The sequence below is a fragment of the Mauremys reevesii genome, linkage group 9 (genome assembly GCF_016161935.1).
Source record: "Mauremys reevesii isolate NIE-2019 linkage group 9, ASM1616193v1, whole genome shotgun sequence".
Taxonomy (NCBI): domain Eukaryota; kingdom Metazoa; phylum Chordata; order Testudines; family Geoemydidae; genus Mauremys; species Mauremys reevesii.
The window spans coordinates 13,777,037-13,797,836 of record NC_052631.1 but is presented as its reverse complement, the minus strand read 5'-3'; the positions used below and the strand labels follow the sequence as shown (position 1 = coordinate 13,797,836).

General features: G+C 38.7%; 1 protein-coding gene across 1 annotated transcript in view; it reads left to right on the top strand.

The window, feature by feature from the left end:
* NLGN1 (neuroligin 1) overlaps window positions 1-20,800 on the top strand; it is a 457,546-nt gene that overhangs the window by 161,024 nt on the left and 275,722 nt on the right. The window contains exon 7 of the mRNA XM_039489407.1: window positions 6,430-6,582. Within this exon, the coding sequence (XP_039345341.1) occupies window positions 6,430-6,582 (153 nt within the window). The remainder of the gene's footprint in view (window positions 1-6,429; window positions 6,583-20,800) is intronic.

The following is a 20,800-nucleotide window of genomic DNA, read 5'->3' as shown; positions in this document are numbered from 1 at the left end:
CAGAGTACTAGGTGCTGTACAAACATATGAAAACTCAGTCACCAATGGACTCCCCTCGTCCATCAGAAATCCTATACACTCTGTAGCTCACCTATCTTTCTGTCTCACTTCATCACCACCGTATCAGAGTACCTCAAAATCTTTAATGTGTTTATCCTCACAACCTCCCTGGTAGGAAAGCGGCTCACCCATTTTACAGATGGAGAACTGAGGCATGGAGAAGCTAAGTGATTTGCCTGAGGTGACACAGGAAGTTTATGGTAGAGCAGGGAATGGAATCCAGGACTCCAAGGCTAGCCCTTCTCCACCACTTTCTCCAAAGTCTGGGAGAAGAGCTAGACATTGCATCTGGTTCTGAAAGTCAACAGACTGAAGCTCTATTATACCAAGAAGGGAAGTGAATTCCAGGACTGGGTATTTCTGGTGAAGAGCCCTCTACCAGCTTTAATGTTTTAAAAGTAAGCTAGGGAACTGCTAACTCAATCCTTTCAGCAGATCTCTATTGCCCTGGTAGCACAAGAAGAAAGGCTGTCTCTTGGGTAGCTGTGACTCAAACCATTTGACTTTAGAGAACAGTATATAGTAGTACACATTTGTCTATCTCACAAAACAACCACGTGCTTCAGCATAATTACAGTTCCAGCCCGGCTGGAAAAGCATAAATGTTGCAATTTAGGAGGGAGAGTCTTTGACTGATATACACAGACAGCACAGTGCCTGCTCACACTGTCACCTAGGCATATTAGTTTCTCATTCCATGAGCATCAGAATTTCAGAGTAAAAAATGTATTTGCATGTTAAATTTTTCAGTGAATATTTTCCTCCTCTGACTGAGAGCTTCTGTTCATTCTACATTGAATTTTTACAATGGTGTTGCTAACACTTCAAAATATAGGTAGTAAAAATTCTGACAGCCTCTATTGGGTGCCATTATTATTCTGACCCTACCAACCATTGGTAGTATGGTGAAGGGTCTGTCAGTTTTTGCACTCCTAACTTTCATCTTTCAGTAGTTTATAAGTTACTACTGACTTGGTTGCAGAGTCCTTCTCTAATTAGAACCTTATATTGCTGCTTACATATGAAAGGCCTATCAGAATGACAACTCTTGCATTTCATACTAGTTTGCATCTCTTACATTTATACAGTGCCTTTCATACAAAAAGGATCTCAAAGCACTTTGCAAATTCAGCAATTGCTATATAGGGATCACTTCATCCACCACTTAAATACAGTCACCTCTCAGGTGAAATGTAGCCAGCGGCTTAACAAGAGTATACAGCAAAATGACCCAAAAGCTTAAGATAGGAGCTGAAGAAGAATACTACATTCAACTGAAATTTAAGGGGGTATTTAGGTAGGCTGAATGTAATTAGAGAGTTGGAATTTTGTCAGAAGGTTAGGATTAAACACTTGCACTCTTAAGAAAAGTGCAGTAGATTCTTTAATGGTCACAAGCTGTCAGGCCTTCAATTTGACAACACATCTAAAAGATGTGATTATTTTTAAAGGAAATTTGCATAATAAGATTTTCAGTGACACTGGCTTACACTATTAAAATAACTATAGATGTATTTAGTGTCTCATAGATTTGAACTCAAAGTAAAATGACTTCAAAGGAGGTTTTAAACTGTGAAAATAGTTGCATTGACTGGTGCCGTTATGCAAAATTTGTTAGAAAATTATTTTGGAATAGCTAAAACAGTACATATGTAGAATCTTGCTAAGTAAGAAGTACATGGATTCCTGAGCAGCTAGTTTGCTTGTAAAATCTTCTTAACAGTTTTCAACAATAACATGTTCACAACCCAAATGGACCTGAGGTAGTAAATAAAAATGTCACATATCTCTAGAATGTCAAAGTGAGACTTTTAAAAGAATGATGGAAACCATAATAAGAGCATGTATTTACATAGGCCATATAAATAAAATAAATATCAGATGTACCCACTACACATCTACTTAGACATTATCAGTTGGCAATTTAAGACCAAATAAATCACGGTATCAAGGCAAAACACAGGTATGAATAAATGAAGGGAATGAGATGTTTGGAGTCAGGGAGGATTTTGAATAGAGATGTCCCATATACATTTCTTTTGAAAATTTTCACACTTCTTGTCAGTAACTCCAAACTCTTGGTAGAAATACTAAACTTGTGACCTGATTCTAGGGCCACCCAGAGGATTTAGGGGGCCTGGGGCAAAGCAATTTCGGGGGCCCCTTCCATGAAAAAAAGTTGCAATACTATAGAATATTATATTCTCATAGGGGCCCGGGGAAAATTGCCCCACTTGCCTCCTGGCAGCCTTGCCTGATACTGCAGGCCTTATTCACACTGAGACTACCCACATGAGTAACTACTACTCAGCATGAGAAAGGGTTACAGAGCAGACCCTTAGTGGCCAAGTCCACCTCTGGTGACTTCAACAGAGTACACTATGGATAAACCTGTTCCCTGATTCACTCCGAATTAAATTCTGATTTCACAGAAGCTCCAAAGGTATACCTGAGTGTAGAATTTGGACCTCTGTCTAGACATTGCAATGTATTAAATTGAAGATATTCTAATTTCATGCGGTTTACTGACCACACTGCAATACACTGGCACAATGGGCTGATATCGGCTCAGGGGTTAGAGATGGAAAACACCTGTCAGGTCATGTAGATGGGATTTTCAAAAGTAGCTAAGGGAGTTAAGTGTCCAAGTCCTGTTTGATTTCAGTGGGAGTTGGGCACCTAACTCCAATCCGAAACTTTTGAAAATCCCCACACTTAATCCTTCTTCATACCAATGCAGACTTATTCTTACACAATATTTTTACTACTTTGTCCACTCTAATTTTTAAAGGTGTCGAACAATGGATCTGACACCAGTTCCTTGGCTACATATTTCAAGGTCAATGGAACTCGTTAGGTAGTGATTCTTCCTACAAAGCCTACATTTCTGCTTTCTGAATTTCATACCAGTTAAATTATTCACTTCTAGTTAATAATATTCTCTTGTCCCATTTAAACAACTCCTTTCTATCCCTAATGTTTACACCTATCAACTACACCCAGATGTGGATAAAGTACCCCAATCCTGTTCAGGCAAAATTCCCACTGACTTCACATGAAATGCAAAATTGGATCTCAAAATTGAACAGTCTCTAGTCTGTTTTAAATTACATTTCATGGTAAGGACCTGATCCTGCATTAGAATCTGCTAGCGCACATGTGCAGAGTCCCATTAACTTATTTGTCTCCTGATATAGGATTAGAGCCTTAGTATATATTTCATCTGAGGATCTCGAGTTTGCTCTCAGGTGAGCTTGATAAAAGTGTGGCTCGGTCTTGTTCACTGTTAAACTTCCCTTTCCAAGAGTGAGAGACACAGAACCACCACCTTTAGTTTCTAGAAGTGGTTATCCTTAAGTCAAGGTTGAGATCTTTGACAAAGCAGCATGTAGAAAATTTATATTGCATCTAGTCTTATCTGATGTGGCATATAGATAAATGGAGAATAATTTGCAGTGCTTGCCTGTTCTTAACCTTTTCAAGCATAATATTTACAGGGAAATCACAGATAGGCATAATGTAGGCTGAATTTATCAGAGAATCCTTTCTTTATACCTTGAACTTTGCTTTGCACATGAATGTATAGTTCATCATTTGTTTCCGATAAAATCCAACCATTCTTCTCTAAATACCCCAATATTATTTTCCACATAAACAGAACAGTGCTACCAAAATTTCATTACTGTTCACAGTTGGTGCCTTCTAATTCCATGTAATTTTAATTAAAGAAGAATTTGAAACAATCTCCCCCTGTGTTACCTCCAAGTATACAATTAACAGTGTACAGTTTCTGCTGTGAACAGTCATTTAGTGATTTCAGATTAATAATTTATCATTGTTTTCTCAGTTGTAGCCATGCTAAAAAACCAGGAAGCAAAGGCTGTGTGTAAACAGCCATTGGAAATAAATGCTTTAATGAATTTGAAAGGACTTTGCTCTACACAAGTTTGAAACCTAAACATGTGCCCTCTTCACTTTAAACTCTGAGAGTGGCACATTCAAAAGTATTTACTGTGTGCTTGGGTGAAGGGCGGGTTATTTCATGGGGCCACCTCTAAGCATCATAATTGTTTTGAAATAAGTGATTATTCTAGAACTTGCAGTATAGAAGAGCCTATCTCTGGAATTTGAGCACTCTGACTCTTATTTTTTTTCAAAACAAACAACACAAAAATTATACAGTAGCTGCTCTTATAAAAACAAAAACATCTGTGTTGGCCTTTGTCACCAAATACAGATGAAGGAGCTCCTGTGTTTGAACAGCCTGATCTCATCATTGTCCTTGCCATATTTGGGATATGATTCAAGATAGAAGTATGAAGAGTTTTATTGAAGACTGCTTCACTGAGTGTGCCCAAAATAAAAGGAATAACTCATAAATCTAAGATAGCCTTTTCCACACTAATATTAAACGGAGCATGGACAGGAGAAAACATGAAATATTGTTATAATGAACATGGTTATCTTTCATAGTGAAAGCAAATTTTATGCCAGGATGTTGAGAGAACTCCCTTTTCCTTACTCTGGAATTTTAAACATCCTCTTCAGTCTGCTAATTTTCATAATCTCTTTGGAGACATGTTAGAATGCAGCATTGTGTGCTGTCTGTGGCAATGGAAAATGGTGAACTGGTAGCAGATCAAATCAAAATATCATTAATCCAGACGTATCAATAACAATTTAATTTTAAACCTTTCCATCATTTTATATCTCCCATTTCTGAGAAAATGATGGTTAATCAAGTTTAAACAGTTAAGGGGAAAATTTGGCATTTAGTAAAAAATCCTGCACAGAAGCCCAGCATGACTATTGGACCCACTAAGAAGAATCTTTAAAATGAAATTTGTAATTCAACAAGTAGCTGAAGTAATATGGCTTCATAATAGCCAATAGCTATTAGTAGAATAGCCAGTAGTGTGACTTCATAATGAATGTTTAATGCTGAATTTGTCAGATGGATTTCCCCACAATGGACCATGGAGGAAAAAAATTGACTCTACTTCAGAGATCCACATTTTTACTTAAGTGGAACACATCAATTTACAAATCACACTTCATTCTGGTTATGGCTTGTTATTGTTATAGGTTCCATCTAATATTAGATAAATGAAAGTTTCGAGAGTTACAAAATGTTCCTCGTTTCCCCAATTTATTTACTTTGTGCATATGCAGCATGTTGTGTATAGTCAATTTCAGTATTTCCCCATACAGTCATAGTGGCGTATATGCAGCATAGTTGTGGCTGTGTCAGTCCCAGAATATTAGAGAGAGGGGGTGGATGAGGTAATATCTTCTATTGGACTGACTTCTGTTGGTGAGAGAGCTCTGTGTGGCTCGAAAGCTTGTCTCTCACCAACAGAAGTTGGTCCAGTACAAGATACCTCCCCTTGTCTCTCTAATAGTTGTGCATAGGCAGTGACTTTCCCCATCATCACCTACAGCAGCAAAGGAGAGGAAAGCTTTTTATTTTCTTTCTTTCTCTTCTCACCTCCTTCCTTTTCAAAGGAAAATTTGATTATAAAACCAAAGAAATTACCATTTGGAAATTGGCAAGATTTGAAATTAAGTGTCTTCTGAAACAAAAAAGCCAAGATTTTCAAAAAGAGATGCCTGAAGTTCCATGCCAATTCAGTACTTTTGAAAATTAGGCCACTTATTTAGATACTCGGGTATGGATTTAGGAAACTAATTTCATGCAACTCTGTTTGAAAATCTTGGCCAATCTATACTTTCTCAATTATGTAAAAAAGTAAGTATCCTCTTATCCTTATCCATCTGGCACAACATAGTATTGATTTGAGGTCTAAAGCATGCAAACCATTTTCCCCAGCAGCAGAATAAGTCTGACACTCTAAACTTCAGGCATGTTCGCAACTCCTTTACAAGTTAGTTCTCTTACCTTGTTAGAAGCCAGCAAAGAATACATGACTTCGCTTACTTAGACATAGGGCCAGATCCAATTCATCTTAACACGATACATGTGTTAGTATATGCACAAAACTGTAGGTGGGATTTTCAGAATAGTTCATCTTTGGCTTAACTCTGCTCTTACTTATGTCAGTGGACAGTTTTTACCATCAACTTTCATGGGGGCAGAATTAGGCCAAATGAGTAGTGTTGAAAATTCCACCTGTTTAAACAAACTCAGTGACCAAATTATATGTGTTCATACATTTCTTGGCTTATTAGTCTGTTCAAAGCATGAAGTGTGGAAACAAACACTTGTGCCCTCTCCCAGACCAGTAATTAATATATATTGCTTGAGAGACACACGCTGAAAAAGAAAAATAACCTCACTAAGAAACATTATTGCATGTATCTTTTTTTGCCACTTTCTTGGGATAAAATGTTCTCAATATTTTTTTCCAGACATTCGGGACAGTGGGGGACCTAAGCCAGTGATGGTGTATATTCATGGAGGGTCCTACATGGAAGGCACTGGAAATTTATATGATGGCAGTGTTCTGGCAAGTTATGGCAATGTGATAGTCATCACAGTCAACTATCGCCTTGGGGTACTTGGTAAGAAGCTTTTGGATTTCAATTAATCCCTGCTATCTGCATTGCACTTCATATTATTCATGAGAATATATTCAGAAAACTGCTTTTGTCTTTGTTTTTAAAAGCCTTTTCCCAATACGAGTCTTGTTATTCTGTAGATCCGAAACAAAATTTCTGCCTTTATATGCCGGGTAACCTGAAATTCTGCTTCCAATTTAATGATATAAAAATACAATGCAGATGTTCAGATTTGTTGAGTTCATGTTGCCTCTTTTGGTCGTTTATTAACATTATGTTGATTAGACGTACATACTGCATAGGGAAAATGAATTTATAATATTCAAGTGCTAATTCAGAAATGGGGATTTTTTGTTTGTGAAGGGAAAAGATTAGAAATAATGCTTATGTTCTGTTGATCACATCGCTTTTTGTCCTCTGAGGAAGCAAGAGATTTTGGGATACTAAACTGGCATTTTTACGACATTGTGCTTTCTTGATGTAGCTGGATTCCTTTGGTTTTAAAGTGGGAAGTATTGGTCTAGTTAAGTAAATCCAACATTTTCTAGACAGAATAAGAAAGTCAGAATGGAGAGTAGATTCCTACTGTTTTGACTTAGATGAATGATGTATGCTAACATTGGTGGTTTAAATAAAGAAGAGTTCTGAGGTTGACTCCAAACAATCCATTGATAAGTATTTCTTAAAGTAACATTTTGCCACTCATTCAGTATGGGCAAGCTTGTGACAGAGCTGACACCTCGAGACAACAAAATAACTTTTTTCCATTGTTTTCTGCTGACATTTTGTGTTTTGAAACCCATGATGTGAATTGGATTCTAGGATATTATATAGACCGATATTGCAATAGTGTACCAGTAATTTTATGAAAGAATCATGACACTATATATAATATCCCAAATGGTTTGATAAACTGGCAGCTAAATAATATGATAAATAACCTGTTGTTTAGTTAACAAGGCCAGTGAACTATATTCTTAGTATGTTAGCAGTAGGAAAAGGCTATTGGGGATTATCGAGCATGTTGCTTTTGTTTTCCATTCCAGGGTCATATTATTTACTCAGTCCCCATTTAATTTGTGTTTAGTATGCACCTAGTCTTTTCATGAATTCATTAATTCTTACCGGCTCTCCTGGGTAACTGCCATCTGTCGATTACCTTTTTTGTTAAAAACTGGGGAATTGGAAGACAATGAATTTGATTTTCTTGTTATTCTTGCCTGCCTTTGGTTTTGACGTTGTCTAACTTTGGTTCTTGAAACTTGGTATAATTTTAATTGTTTTACATTGCACCTGGTCATTTTGACGTGTAAAGAGAACAGTACTATTTAAAGCTTATCTGGCTCTTTGTTTAGTGTCCAACCCTGGTTTTAATTTGTCCGCAATTCTTTTGGCAGTGCAACATGTTATCTTGTTTGCTTTTATTTCAGTGTAGTTACACACTGACTTGTTGGTACAATAATTTGGGATTCACATTCATTGTCAATATATTGTATCAGCTTTCACTTAATGGACTTTCCTTTTTCTAATTTATTTTAGTGCACTCATCGCTGATGTATCAGTTTACATTTATCTGGAGTACCAGTCCACTAGGCTAGGCTGTCAAATGATATAAATGTTCCTTGTCTAATACATTGTTACTTATTTGCTAGTTCCAAACTGTACTTGTAACAGCAATGCTGGAAATCTTGTTTTTCGTACCAAAAAATGAACTACTTTGCATAATTCTATTTTAGCCTGAGATTTCAACATTGATCCCTCTAGTAGCTGGGCTAGTAACATCTTACTAAACTTAAATATTCCTTGGTTCTCCCTCTGGTTTGTGTGTTCCTTTGGACAACAACAATGAAGAAAGAAGTACTTTTTTTCTTTTTAATTGTAAACTGTATCGGTAAAACCACTAAAACTGAAAAGAGAACTCGGTGACTGCAGTAATACTTAAAATGACTGTCCTTTCAAGTCAGCTTTCAAAAAATGACTAAATTTCAAGTTGACAGTCTTCCCTTAATACATTTGATTGCATATAAAATGACTGTTATACTCCACTATGTATCCACTGCAGCAACAAGTCAGCAATTAAAAAGAACTTACCCAGTATGCAGTTTTCTCCTCTGTCTTGCATCATTACTTTTTTCTTCCTTTAACATGGCTGCAGGTACTATTATGCAATAAGTGTTTAATTCCTCAACACAGGTCTTTTGGTATAAATGCAGTAGATATCAACTTTGATTGATGCTGTTTAAGAATATTATTCAGCATTGAACAATTGTCCAGCACAATATTAGTCTTTGCAGTCCACATGATTTCACTCCTTGTTCCTTACATTCACTGTCTACCTCACTGACAGAGCTAAGCTATGTAAACACTTAAAAACTGATAAACATATTAAGCTATGTTGGTTGGGGGTGGGGGGAAAAGGAGGAAAGAAGGAAGGAGAGGAAAGTCTCAGGGCAGAATTTGACCCACTGGTATGTTTTTACAAGTACATGACCTAAAGCTTTGCGGGCAGTGGTTCTCAACTTTTTTCCATACTAAGACACCCTCCTTTCTATCCAAGATTGAGCTAGGGTCTCCTCCTATTTAGCAATATGGGAAGGGCAAAGGTGTTATAGCCCGCAACACCATTTTGCAATCCCCAGGTTGAGTCACCTGCTTTTTAGGGCAATATAAAGATGGTTTTTGAATTGTTTGTGAGTTGGTAATATTGCTGCTGATTCCTTTAACTTATTTAAATAGCTTATTTCTTTTCTTAACAATAGTAAACTTGAGCAGCTTAATTTTACTTTTTCAGTTTATTATTTATTCAGTACCTTCTCAGTGTCTTGTGCTCTTGGTCAATTCCAGCTCTTTTGAATTACTGCTTTTTGCGAAACACATGGCAGGGATAATGTACATCTGATATTCCTGTAATTGCTAGTTCTTGAGTACACATCTAACTTAAATCTTATTTCTCATTCCTAACTGATTGAAGTTTATACCGAGCAATCTATTTTTGATTGTTCAACAAGCTTTGAGGAAACAGCACTACATTACTCTCAGGATCATACTATGCTTCCTACAATTATGTATCAAAAGAAGTCACAAATTTATTGTAAAGTTTTCTGATTGATGCTGTAGATTAGTTTTAGGCATTCTGACCTTGTAACAGTTTCTAATAATTTGGTCGTCTCTTTCCAGTGCTCACTCTGCACTAGTGGTAGGGGAATGTTGCTGTACAGATCTGGATGTGGATTACTATGTAGCCAACAATAATAGACTGCTGCAGATGAACTCACTAGAGGCCACATTGCTCTCCCCTAGCTTTTTCATGGGAGGATGGTGAAACTACACTGAGTTTCATCTCCTCTAATGGGGAGGAGATGTGTTCTGAGAATTTGTGAACATAGCTTGAGACAATAAATCTGCTTGCACTCCCACTGGCCTGACTCAAATGTTAGTTGTCAGTTGAACTTGAAATGTATTTAATAAAGAGAAGATGATGAAAATGAAGAGGGAGATTTAAAACAAACCAGAAACCTGATGAGGTTCCTGGCTCAGTTTTACCTTTGTCTAGAATCTGTCTCCAGAATAAAAGCCCATTACAATTTTTCTTTAACTAATGACAAGAGGGAAAGAAGAGCTGTTCGCTTTGGAAGCTTGGGAACCATTGAATGGGAATAGATCATTTATCTCTTTTGTGGCCTTTATATTCTGTTGAAATGCATGTCCTGTGCAATCAGCCTCTTCCGGTGAGGGATGGTAAGTGAAAAGTCTGATATCCTTGAACTTCTGAGACTCTCAAGGGAGATCCCAGTGGTAAGTGCTAGGAAGGTTTCATGTCTTCTTTATAAGTACAACTTGCAAAAGGGCAAAATGCAGACAGGTTAAATTTTGAGGTCAGTTAATTTAAAACTTTAGTTGTATATCTTAAATATCTTTATCTAATAAGTGAAGTAGTGGCATGTTATTTATTTTTTCTTAAATTAAAAAAGAAACACGAAAATAAAGAGCCTCTGTTTTGCGATTAGAATGGGTTAAAAAGTCCTCCTTGGCTCTTACAAAAACACACTGAAACGACTTAAATACTTGAATTGTCGTTTTTCATATTTGAAAAGAAATATTTAGAAAGGGCCAATACTTTGTGAATTGCATCAGGTTGCTTTACCATCTGTCTTCCTTGGCAGTGCCAGCAAAAGAGAGAGAGTGTTTGCCTATGCCTATTGCATGATCATCTTTCTTCTGCAGCATTAGTTTATTTTTACAGATCTTGGACTCTTTTTGCCTCCCAGGATCCTAATGGGATTCAAAGGAAAAATAGTTCAGACAGTCTTTATTCCACCTCATCTCTAAACTGCCTTGGGGGATGTAAGGATGATTCATGAGAATCTTTCTCTGGAGCTAGTGATGGGCCTCATTTACATTTCCCATTTTGTTCTTCCTACACAAGCCAATGAAAAGTTTACCATAGAAACAGCTAAACTGTTCTTCTAATGGCCTGAAGCAAATATTTGCAATGATCAAAGTAAGAACAGGAAACTTCTGATTTCTAGTTTTGTATATTCCATCTTGCTGCACTGGCACTACAAACAAATATCAGATCTCCTAAGAGTGAGAGACCCAATGTATATACACCCACACAGAGAGAAATACGCCGATAAATGAGATCCTTCTGGTTATATTGCAATAACTAATAGCAGTTTTCCCTGCTGAGAAAGCAGATGTAGGTGTGCTTAAATTCTGTAATTGTACAGTAGTCTTTTAAATATTTAGCAAGATATTGACTTTGATAATCAGGTTAAAAACATTTACCTTCCTCTGTGGTATATTCAGCTAATTTTACATTAAAATGGTTAAACCTTTAATCACAGTTATTCCAATCACCCTTTCTGTTTTCTGCTACAGTTTCTGTGTATGGGGTAGAGTGTGATGAAATGCCTATGGGTTAACCTTACCCCCTTGTGTTCAGTGGAATCCAAATCTTCAACACTGTATCCATAGCATCTCTGATATTAAATGTATTGTGGCCTGTTTAAAATATTTGTCATGGTAGCTATTTAGACAGAAATGGTAAATGCCTGCAAATAAGTTACAAGTAATTAATTGGAGATATACCTATCTCCTAGAATTGGAAGGGACCTTGAAAGGTCATTGAGTCCAGCCTGCTGCCTTCACTAGCAGGACCAAGTACTGATTTTTGCCCCAGAGCCCTAAGTGGCCCCCTCAAGGATTGAGCTCATAACCCTGGGTTTAGGAGGCTAATGCTCAAACCACTGAGCTATCCCTCCCCCCGTAAGAAAAATCTATTCATTGTTAGCAGAAGCTATGAACATTTAGGATGTGTTTTACTGTCAGTGTGGTTGTGGTATCTATTTATGTACTTATATGGTCCCCTTCGCTATAGTATCTAGATGGGCTGAATTTAAATATCCACTATCTCTTGGGGTATGTCTACACTATGGGATTATTCTGATTTTACAGAAACTGTTTTTTAAAAACAGATTGTATAAAGTCGAGTGCACGCGGCCACGCTAAGCACATTAATTTGGCGGTGTGCGTCCATGTACCGAGGCCAGCGTCAATTTCCGGAGTGTTGCTCTGTGGGTAGCTATCTCATAGCTATCCCATAGTTCCCGCAGTCTCCCCCACCTATTGGAATTCTAGGTTGAGATCCGAATGCACGATGGGGCCAAAACAGTGTCGCGTGTGATACTGGGTAAATGTCATCACTTAATCCTTCCTCCATGAAAGCAACGGCAGACAATCATTTCATGCCCTTATTCCCTGGATTGCCCTGGCAGACGCCATAGCACGGCAACCATGGAGCCTGTTTAGCCTTTTGTCACTGTCACCATGTGTGTACTGGATGCTGCTGACAGACGCGGTACTGCAGTGCTACACAGCAGCATTCATTTGCCTTTGCAAGGTAGCAGAGACGGTTACCAGCCCTATATCACCGTCTGCAATTGGAAATTGGCGATGACGGTTATCAATCCTTTTGTACCGTCTGCTGCTGTCATGGGTGCTCCTGGCTGGCCTCGCTGAGGTCGGCCGGGGGCGCATGGACAAAAATGGGAATGACTCCCCAGGTCATTTCCTTCTTTATGTTTTGTCTAAAAATAGAGTCAGTCCTGCCTAGAATATGAGGCAAGTGTACTAGAGAACCAGAGAGCACAGCCGCTCCGTGTCACAGCCCCAGAGATCCCACAGAAATGATGAGCTGCATGCCATTCTAGGGGGTGCCCCTGCAACAACCCCACCTGTTGCTTCCCTCCTCCCACACCCCTCCTGGGCTATCGTGGCAGTGTCCCCCCATTTGTGTGATGAAGTAATAAAGAATGCAGGAATAAGAAACATTGACTTTTTAGTGAGATAAAATGAGAGGAAGGCAGCCTCCCACTGCTATTATAGTCCAAGCAGTACAGAATCTTCATGACACATGAAAGGGGGGGGGGTGAGGAGCTCAGCCCCCAGTTGCTATGATGAGGATGGTTTTCAATCCTTTTGCACCGTCTGCCGGGAATGACCAGGAGTCATTCCCATTTTTGTCCAGGTGCCCCCGGCTGACCTCACCGAGGCCAGCCAGGAGCACTCACGGGATGATGAGAACGGTTTCCAAGCCTTTTATACCGTCTACCATCAGGAAAGGAAGGTGAGGGAATGCTGCTGTTCAGCGCTACAGCACCGCGTCTATCAGCAGCATTCAGTAGACATACGGTGACATTGAAAAAAGGCGAGAAACTATTTGTTTCCCTTTTCTTTCATGGGGTAAATTGATGACATATACCCTGAACCACCCGGGACAATGCTTTTGACCCCTCAGGCATTGGAAGCTCAGCCAAGAATGCAAATGCTTTTCGGAGACTGCAGGGACTGTGGGATAGCTGGAGTCCTCAGTCCCTCTCTCCCTCCCTCCATGAGTGTCCATTTGATTCTTTGGCTTTCCGTTACGCTTGTCATGCAGCACTGTGTTGAGGCCAGCTGTGGCCTCTGTCTGGAGATTTTTTTTCAAATGCTTTGGCATTTCAACTTCTTGAACGGAGCTCTGATAGAACAGATTTGTCTCCCCATAAAGCGATCAGATCCAGTATCTCCTGTACAGTCCATGCTGATCAGCGCTCCGCGCTGGGCAAACAGGAAATGAAATTCAAAAGTTCGCGGGGCTTTTCCTGTCTACCTGGCCAGTGCATCCGACTCCAGATTGCTGTCCAGAGCGGTCACAATGGTGCACTGTGGGATAGCTCCCGCAGCCCAATACCATCGAATTGCGGCCACACTAACCCTAATCTGAAATGGCAATACCGATTTGAGCGCTACTCCCCTCATCGGGGAGGAGTACAGATATCGATATTAAGAGCCCTTTATATCGAAATAAAGGGGTTTGTTGTATGGATGGTTGCAGGGTTAATTTGGTTTAACGCTGCTAAATTCGGTATAAACGCGTAGTGTAGACCAGGCCTTGGTGTCTGACTAGCTTGAATTACCTGCATATTCTTTCATTTCCTCATATACCAACTTCCAGACGTTCATATTTCTGGGAATTGTTTTATTGTGCCAGTCAACTAGCTACGACACTCAGTGTTATAATGGAAATGCCAACTAATTAGTTAAACCAGTTTTCCTCTTTCTGCAATTTCATTCCTATATGTACATTCTTAATAGGTGGCACTTCAGGTCAGTTACAGGTTTGCATTAGTTGAGAAATACTTATTTTCTATGCAGGTCTCCAATCCAGTCTCTCTCATCTGTCTTTGTAGTTACCAAAGTATTTCTTAATCTGTGTGGCATGTTTTTTTTTAATGCGTGGTAACGTGGGAATGATAAAATACAATACATCTTTATTTTGTACTGTACAGTGACTTTGAAACAAACTGTATCCCAGAATGGTTTACAGAATTAAATTATACCTATACAGCAAAATTGGGGCGGGAGAGAGAGAGAGAGAGAGAGAGAGAGAAAAATGTCATGCATTTCCATCCTTCATGTCATGGTAATGCTATGTATCCTTGATAAATAGGTTGAAAGCTGGGTATTTGTTGTTAAAGTATTTCACACTCTGGTCCCAATATTGTATTTTGTACCTATTTTACCTCTGACATACAGTTAGCAGTATTATTGGACCCAGTCCAGATTCTATACACCAGAGGTGAAATCCTGGTCATACTGATGTCAATGTGAATTTTGCCATTGACCTCTGAGGTGGGATTTCGCTTTAGGACTTTGTCATCCTAGCTGGTGGACAAATGTAGCAATTCTATTTTGGAGGTTTGTTTAAAAGGCTTCTTTTTTTCCATGAGCATCCTTAAAGAATCAACATCTACCATACTGTTATTTCTGGTATTCCCTATAATTAGAACCGGGACTACAATACTGCCAAATACTTGGGTAAATTGAACTGCTGTTGATAGTAAAGGTTTTTGTTAATAGTGCTTAATTGTATATGTCTGAACTGTATTATTGTTTCCATATGGAACCTTGAAAAGTGGCTTGTATATTAATAATTACTAATATAAAACAAATATTGATAAGAAGGCAAGCAGAGAATCTTCATTTTTATGCTCGCAGTGAAAGTCAGTCTATAATTCCCTTTCTGCTTGCTAAAATGATGAGCAACTCTTAGAAATCTTAATTTTCTGTATGGTTACTCAGCAAATATAGAATGTTGGGGTGTTAATAAGGTTTGACTGAGTATTTCAATTCCAAGGAGCACTTTATTTTTATTTAATCTCTGAATGGCCCATTGTTTCTTTATAAAGTGCTTGTTGACTGTACGGTGCTGTGGGGTTTTTTTTTTCTCCATCTTGTCATGGTTCCTTGTGTTTGAAAAAATATTTGAGCACTGAATAGGTGATCTTTTAAAATTTGTACCCCTTCAGCTATACTCAAGGAGTTATACTGCCTGGCTAAGAATATATTGTGAAGATGTAATGTTCCACCTGGCTTTGCAGATTGGTTGTGCTTTGACTTTCCTCTCTGTTTCTGTATGGTAGATGAGCATCCAGCAACTTAAAAAGTATGAAATAAATGCAACCTGCTAAATAAAATAGTTACACAGTAGATCCCACCATTTCAGTCTCTATCAGTACAGAATACATAAGAATGCGAGTCACGTTTCCTGCACTCGAGATGGCAAAAAAAAAGAGCACTGTCTGTACAGATACATGTTGAAAGGGCTTCATGCTATTAGAATTCACTTTTTAAAAGATTTAGGTTCAGATTCTGACATCCTAACTCACGTTGTGTAGCATTTTATTCCCCAAAGAGTCCCATTAAAATCAGTGGGACTATTTAAGAAGGTGCTACTCGGTGTGTGAGGGAGAGGTGGGGGGTGGCAGAGTCTGGTTCGTATTCATTTGAAACAATGATTGAGCACAAGACTGTAAACCTCTTACTCCTATTGGTGAGGAGTTACTTGTGCAAGTTGTCCCATAGGGTTCAGTGGGTCTGTTTGCATGAGTAACTACTTAGCAGTGTAAGTAAGAAGTTTGCAGTCTAGCCCTTGACTTTTCAGCAGTATGTTCAAGTAGGAATATGCAGCAATAACCAAAATATAATGTGTTTGAGCAAAAATCTACTTCAGTTGATGAAAATTTAAAGCCTTTAGGCCTGCTTTTGTGGCAAATGTTCTAATAAAATGAATGTAAATTGCATTCTTATTCTCATTTGGAAAATGTATTAGCTTTGCCAAATCATTATTGCTTCTACACCAAATGGTGCATGTTTTAAAGAAAAATGGCAGTAGTTTATTGTTTAGAGAGCTATGTGCTATTTTCTCACTGTGGCCCACATGAGTACATGCCCATTGGCTTCAGTAAACCCAGAATTTCCCCAGAGAAACAACTTGCGTAATTAAGGGCTATCCATTTGAATTAAGGGTTACAAGGTTGATCGCTGAGCTTACAATATACAATATTTAAAATGTATTTTGAATAGCTTTAAAATAAGTTCCGGATTCAGAATCACCATCAGTTTAATTAACTGAAAGTGTTTTCCCCTCTAAATAGAATGTGATTTCACAGATACCTGGTTTTTCTCAATATTTTCAAATAGGACCTGAATTTTCTCAGTGTTAACCTAACTCACAAAGCTGTCGATGACACACTTGTTTGGGTAATTATTAATTTTTGTATGTGTGACCTACTCTCTTTTGTATTTGGATATAGTGGATAGAATAATTTCTTCTATATTGAATTTTTTGCTTCAAAAACATATACCAAATAGAGCATATTGGGTAGCATTTTCAAAAGCATGTAACTCAGGGGTAGGCAACCTATGGCATGCGTGCCAAAGGTGACACGTGAGCTGATTTTCAGTGGCACTCACACTGCCCAGGTCCTGGCCACTGGTCCGGGGGCTCTGCATTTTAATTTAATTTTAAATTAAGCTTCTTAAACATTTAAAAAAACTTATTTACTTTACGTACAACCATAATTTAGTTATATATTATAGACTTATAGAAAGAGACCTACTAAAAACATTAAAATGTATTACTTGCACGCGAAACCTTAAATTAGAGTGAATAAATGAAGACTCGGCGCACCACTTCTGAAAGGTTGCCGACCCCTGATGTAACTGATTTAGGACCTGTGTACAGTTTGAGATATGCACACTATGGGGGTGTATATCTGTAAAGCAAACTAAGGTGTTGCATATTAACTGATCTGTGTAGCCCTGTTGGTGCACACTAAATATTCTCTGGTGGGCTTTAATGTAATGCTGTTTTTGAAAAAGTGACTTAGGTCCACATCTTCCATAATATTTAAGCACCTAATTCTCAATAGGAGTTAAATGCCTAAGGACCAGATCCTCCAGGTATTTAGATGCCTAAAGATACCAATCATCAGGTAATGGGGTTTTAAAAAACATCTAAGCATGGTAGGTGCCCAATTCCAATTGATTGCCTAACCTGCTTAGAAAATCCTGCTAGATGCCTTTTGAAAATCTGGCTCTTAAGTCACTTAATCATTTATAAAAATGTAGCAAATATTGTAGCAGTAGTGCACTTTTGCAACCCATAAGCTTCTTCTTTTGTATGACATTTGAAAAGCATTGGGTTGGGATTATAACTGAATCTTAAGACTTAAAAGCCATTCTAATGCTTCTGGGCTAGCTAGGTGGATCCCCCTCCTGAATGCAGCAATTGTCTATGATGTCACATGGTTTGACTTCACCACAGTCACAACCTGGTGAGTCTTTGTCTCCCCCCCCCGCCCCCATTAGTGGAGGAAATATCCACACCTTCTGTGCGTTGTCCAAATGCAGTTGAGCGTAGTCCACTGCCTACAGGGAAGGCAGAATCCCGGGACTTCTTTCATTGGCTCTTTAATCAGGTCTTTGTTTGGGACGTCACAAGCAGCCCATGATTCAAGCCAGCGAGTTCTGGAGTCCTTTCCATTGGCCTGTAGTGTTGATACATGGATCCAGAGAAGCTTCCTGGATTTGAGTCAGGAGAGTAGCAGTGAGTTGAGATCTTGGTGTATCAGCAGGTCCGGAGTGGCCAGGATCTTATTGTACTCCCAGACCACAGCAGTGTCTCATCTGATGTTGGCTGGCACGATGCCCACCAAACTGAGAGGCATAGTGTTGGCATTGATTTGAAAGAGACACTAACAGTCCTGAATGTGGCATTGATTTCAGTGTCAACAAAGATGAGTGTGGGAGCCGTTGCACCAAACTGGTGCACGATACTCCACTGTTGACAAAACCAGGGCTTGTACTGACGTTTGAAGTGTGTGTGCATCACATCCCCAGGATGTGCCAGCGAGCTCCGGAATGATGTGAGCCCTGGTTTTTATCTTCTTACTCATGCAAGTAATCCCTTGAACCCGAGTCAAGATGCAAGTTATGCTTTGGTCAAACACAAGTTAGTGGCTCAATACAGCAGTAACCGGGTGAAAATTAATGGCCTGTGACGTACAGGCAGTCAGACTAGATGATCTAATTATCCCTTCTGGCCTTAAACTCTGAGTCTATGAATAGTCAATGGAACTACTCATGGCAACAAGTACTACTTAATATGAGTGAGAGTTGCATAAGCAGACTCAATAGTTAGACATCAAACAGACAACTTTGATTATAAAAAAACAGAGTTTTTTCCTCTATTTGTTGTACAGTGGAATTATTTTATAGTTTATAGTTTAATATCTAGTAAAACTTTGGAAAATGTTAATCATTAGCCTCAGAGTGACAGGCACATCCATTATCTTTTTATGAACCTTTAAAGGTACTGTCAAGAGATGGCATTTTATTTAGTCTCTTTCCGCTGTGCCACCACTGGCTCTCTGGTGAGCTGCCTTCTGTGCTTCCTCCCACTCCCCATTTGAGTAAAGATGATAAATGAATGGAAGATTATATATTATTGCCTAATTAAAAGTACATTAAAGTGAAAGTAAAGAGGGGAAATTAATAGCAAAATCAAAATGCGGCAGAAGAAGATCATTCATTTAATCTTCCTGAATGTAAGAACATATACAGGAAATGCAACTCACAACCTCTTTTGTGGGGCCTTAACAACTGCATACTGAGGCTTCTAAATTTTTCCCAGTACCTAGTAGTTACTTTGTGGCACTTTAACAGCTTTGTGGGGTTACATTATGCTACATGTTATGTAATCAGTCCAGGTTGCCCTATTTGATCCCCTCACTCTTGGGGTATCAGTGCTGTTTGAAGCATGCAAAGTAGTTTAATTCTCCTAGATAGTAGTGGTAAATGTTTATAAAAATATCAAGGACCTCTGACAGCATTCATCTATTTCCTTTATCAATGCATTTATCATACCCTGATTAGGCTTGCTTACAATTCTGCAAGCATTTGAGTCACCTCTTTCTTTAATGTAACAAGTGACCTTAGGATAACCCGGATCATATGAAGCTCAACCACTACTCACCTAGATTTACAATGTCCTAATTTCCTAGGTCAGTTAATAGGATTAGCATTCAGATCTCAGACCTGCTGTAATTCATAACATTTAAGTGGCTTTTTTGTGAGGTGGTATTAGCCAAAAAGAATCATGTATGCAGTGAAGTGGAGAGAGAAGAGAAGATTGTCATGCTTCAATCTGTACCATCAAAATGACAAAATGGACGTATAGTAAACAATAGGTTATTGACTTGGTATGTTTAATGGGTCAACTGCAGTGCCCAGCATGCAAGATATTTATGAAATGGGCACCCTGAATATACAGTGCACGTATAAAATGAACCATTTCTTTTCTATCTGTGCTTTTTCTGGCACAGCAAATTGGCATTATCCATCTGTTTAGATAGATGATAACTCCGGCTTTTCTATTTTTAGGGCATAATGACATTATTGTTTGCTGCTAACACATAGAGCTCTAGCCTAGTACAAGGACATTTCAAATAGTAACTTTTCCACAACATTTGTCATTGGACTCTCTCTTTTGTTAAAACTGGAAAAAACAACATACCTTTAAAATTACTCATTTGGGCACAAAAGCAGTTTTTGTCACTCCTGTAGAGAGAAATTACTCTTTGGTAAGAAATTCTCTTGATCAATATTTAATCATGTAATAAATGTATCTCAGTTTTGCCAAAAACCAAATGTATCTTTGGGAGTTTATTAAAGTTCAGCTTGATAATTTTGTCTGCAAAATATGCAGGAGGAAGCGTGCACTGAGGGTAAAAATAAACCGGCATTCTGCTTGCCACAGAGCAGACGCAAAACAAGGTCTTTGACTCCCTAAACCATAACTTTTGCCCAACCCCTGCACATTTTGTTAACTTGCAATACTCATCTAGCTGCATCTAGCAACAATCATGCTCATCAATACAGTGTCAGAGAAAACTACTTTTTTCACCATTGTTTGGTCTTTTGTGCAGAATAAATTGTATTATCATAGAAGATTAGGGTTGGAAGAGACCTCAGGCGGTCATCTAGTCCACCCCCCTGCTCAAAGCAGGACCAACACCAACTAAATCAGGAAACCATCGTGACCCAGATCCATGGTGGCATTGTTGGGGGGGCGGAGGCAGCTATGGTGTAAAGGTGGGTTCAGTGAGGCCAGGCTGGTCCCCAAGTCTACAAGAGACTGCAGCCTAAACCCTTCTAACTTATGCTGGTTGCCAATGTTCCCCAGTAGCCTATACAACCACAGTCACATCCACTTTCCCTAGGCAGAGGGATGGAGGTAAATTAAGATCTCCTATGCTGTCTGTACACCACTATGAGACCTCTCTACATCAGCATAATCATCCTGCATCTGGTTATGCTGGCTGTGTGGTCACTG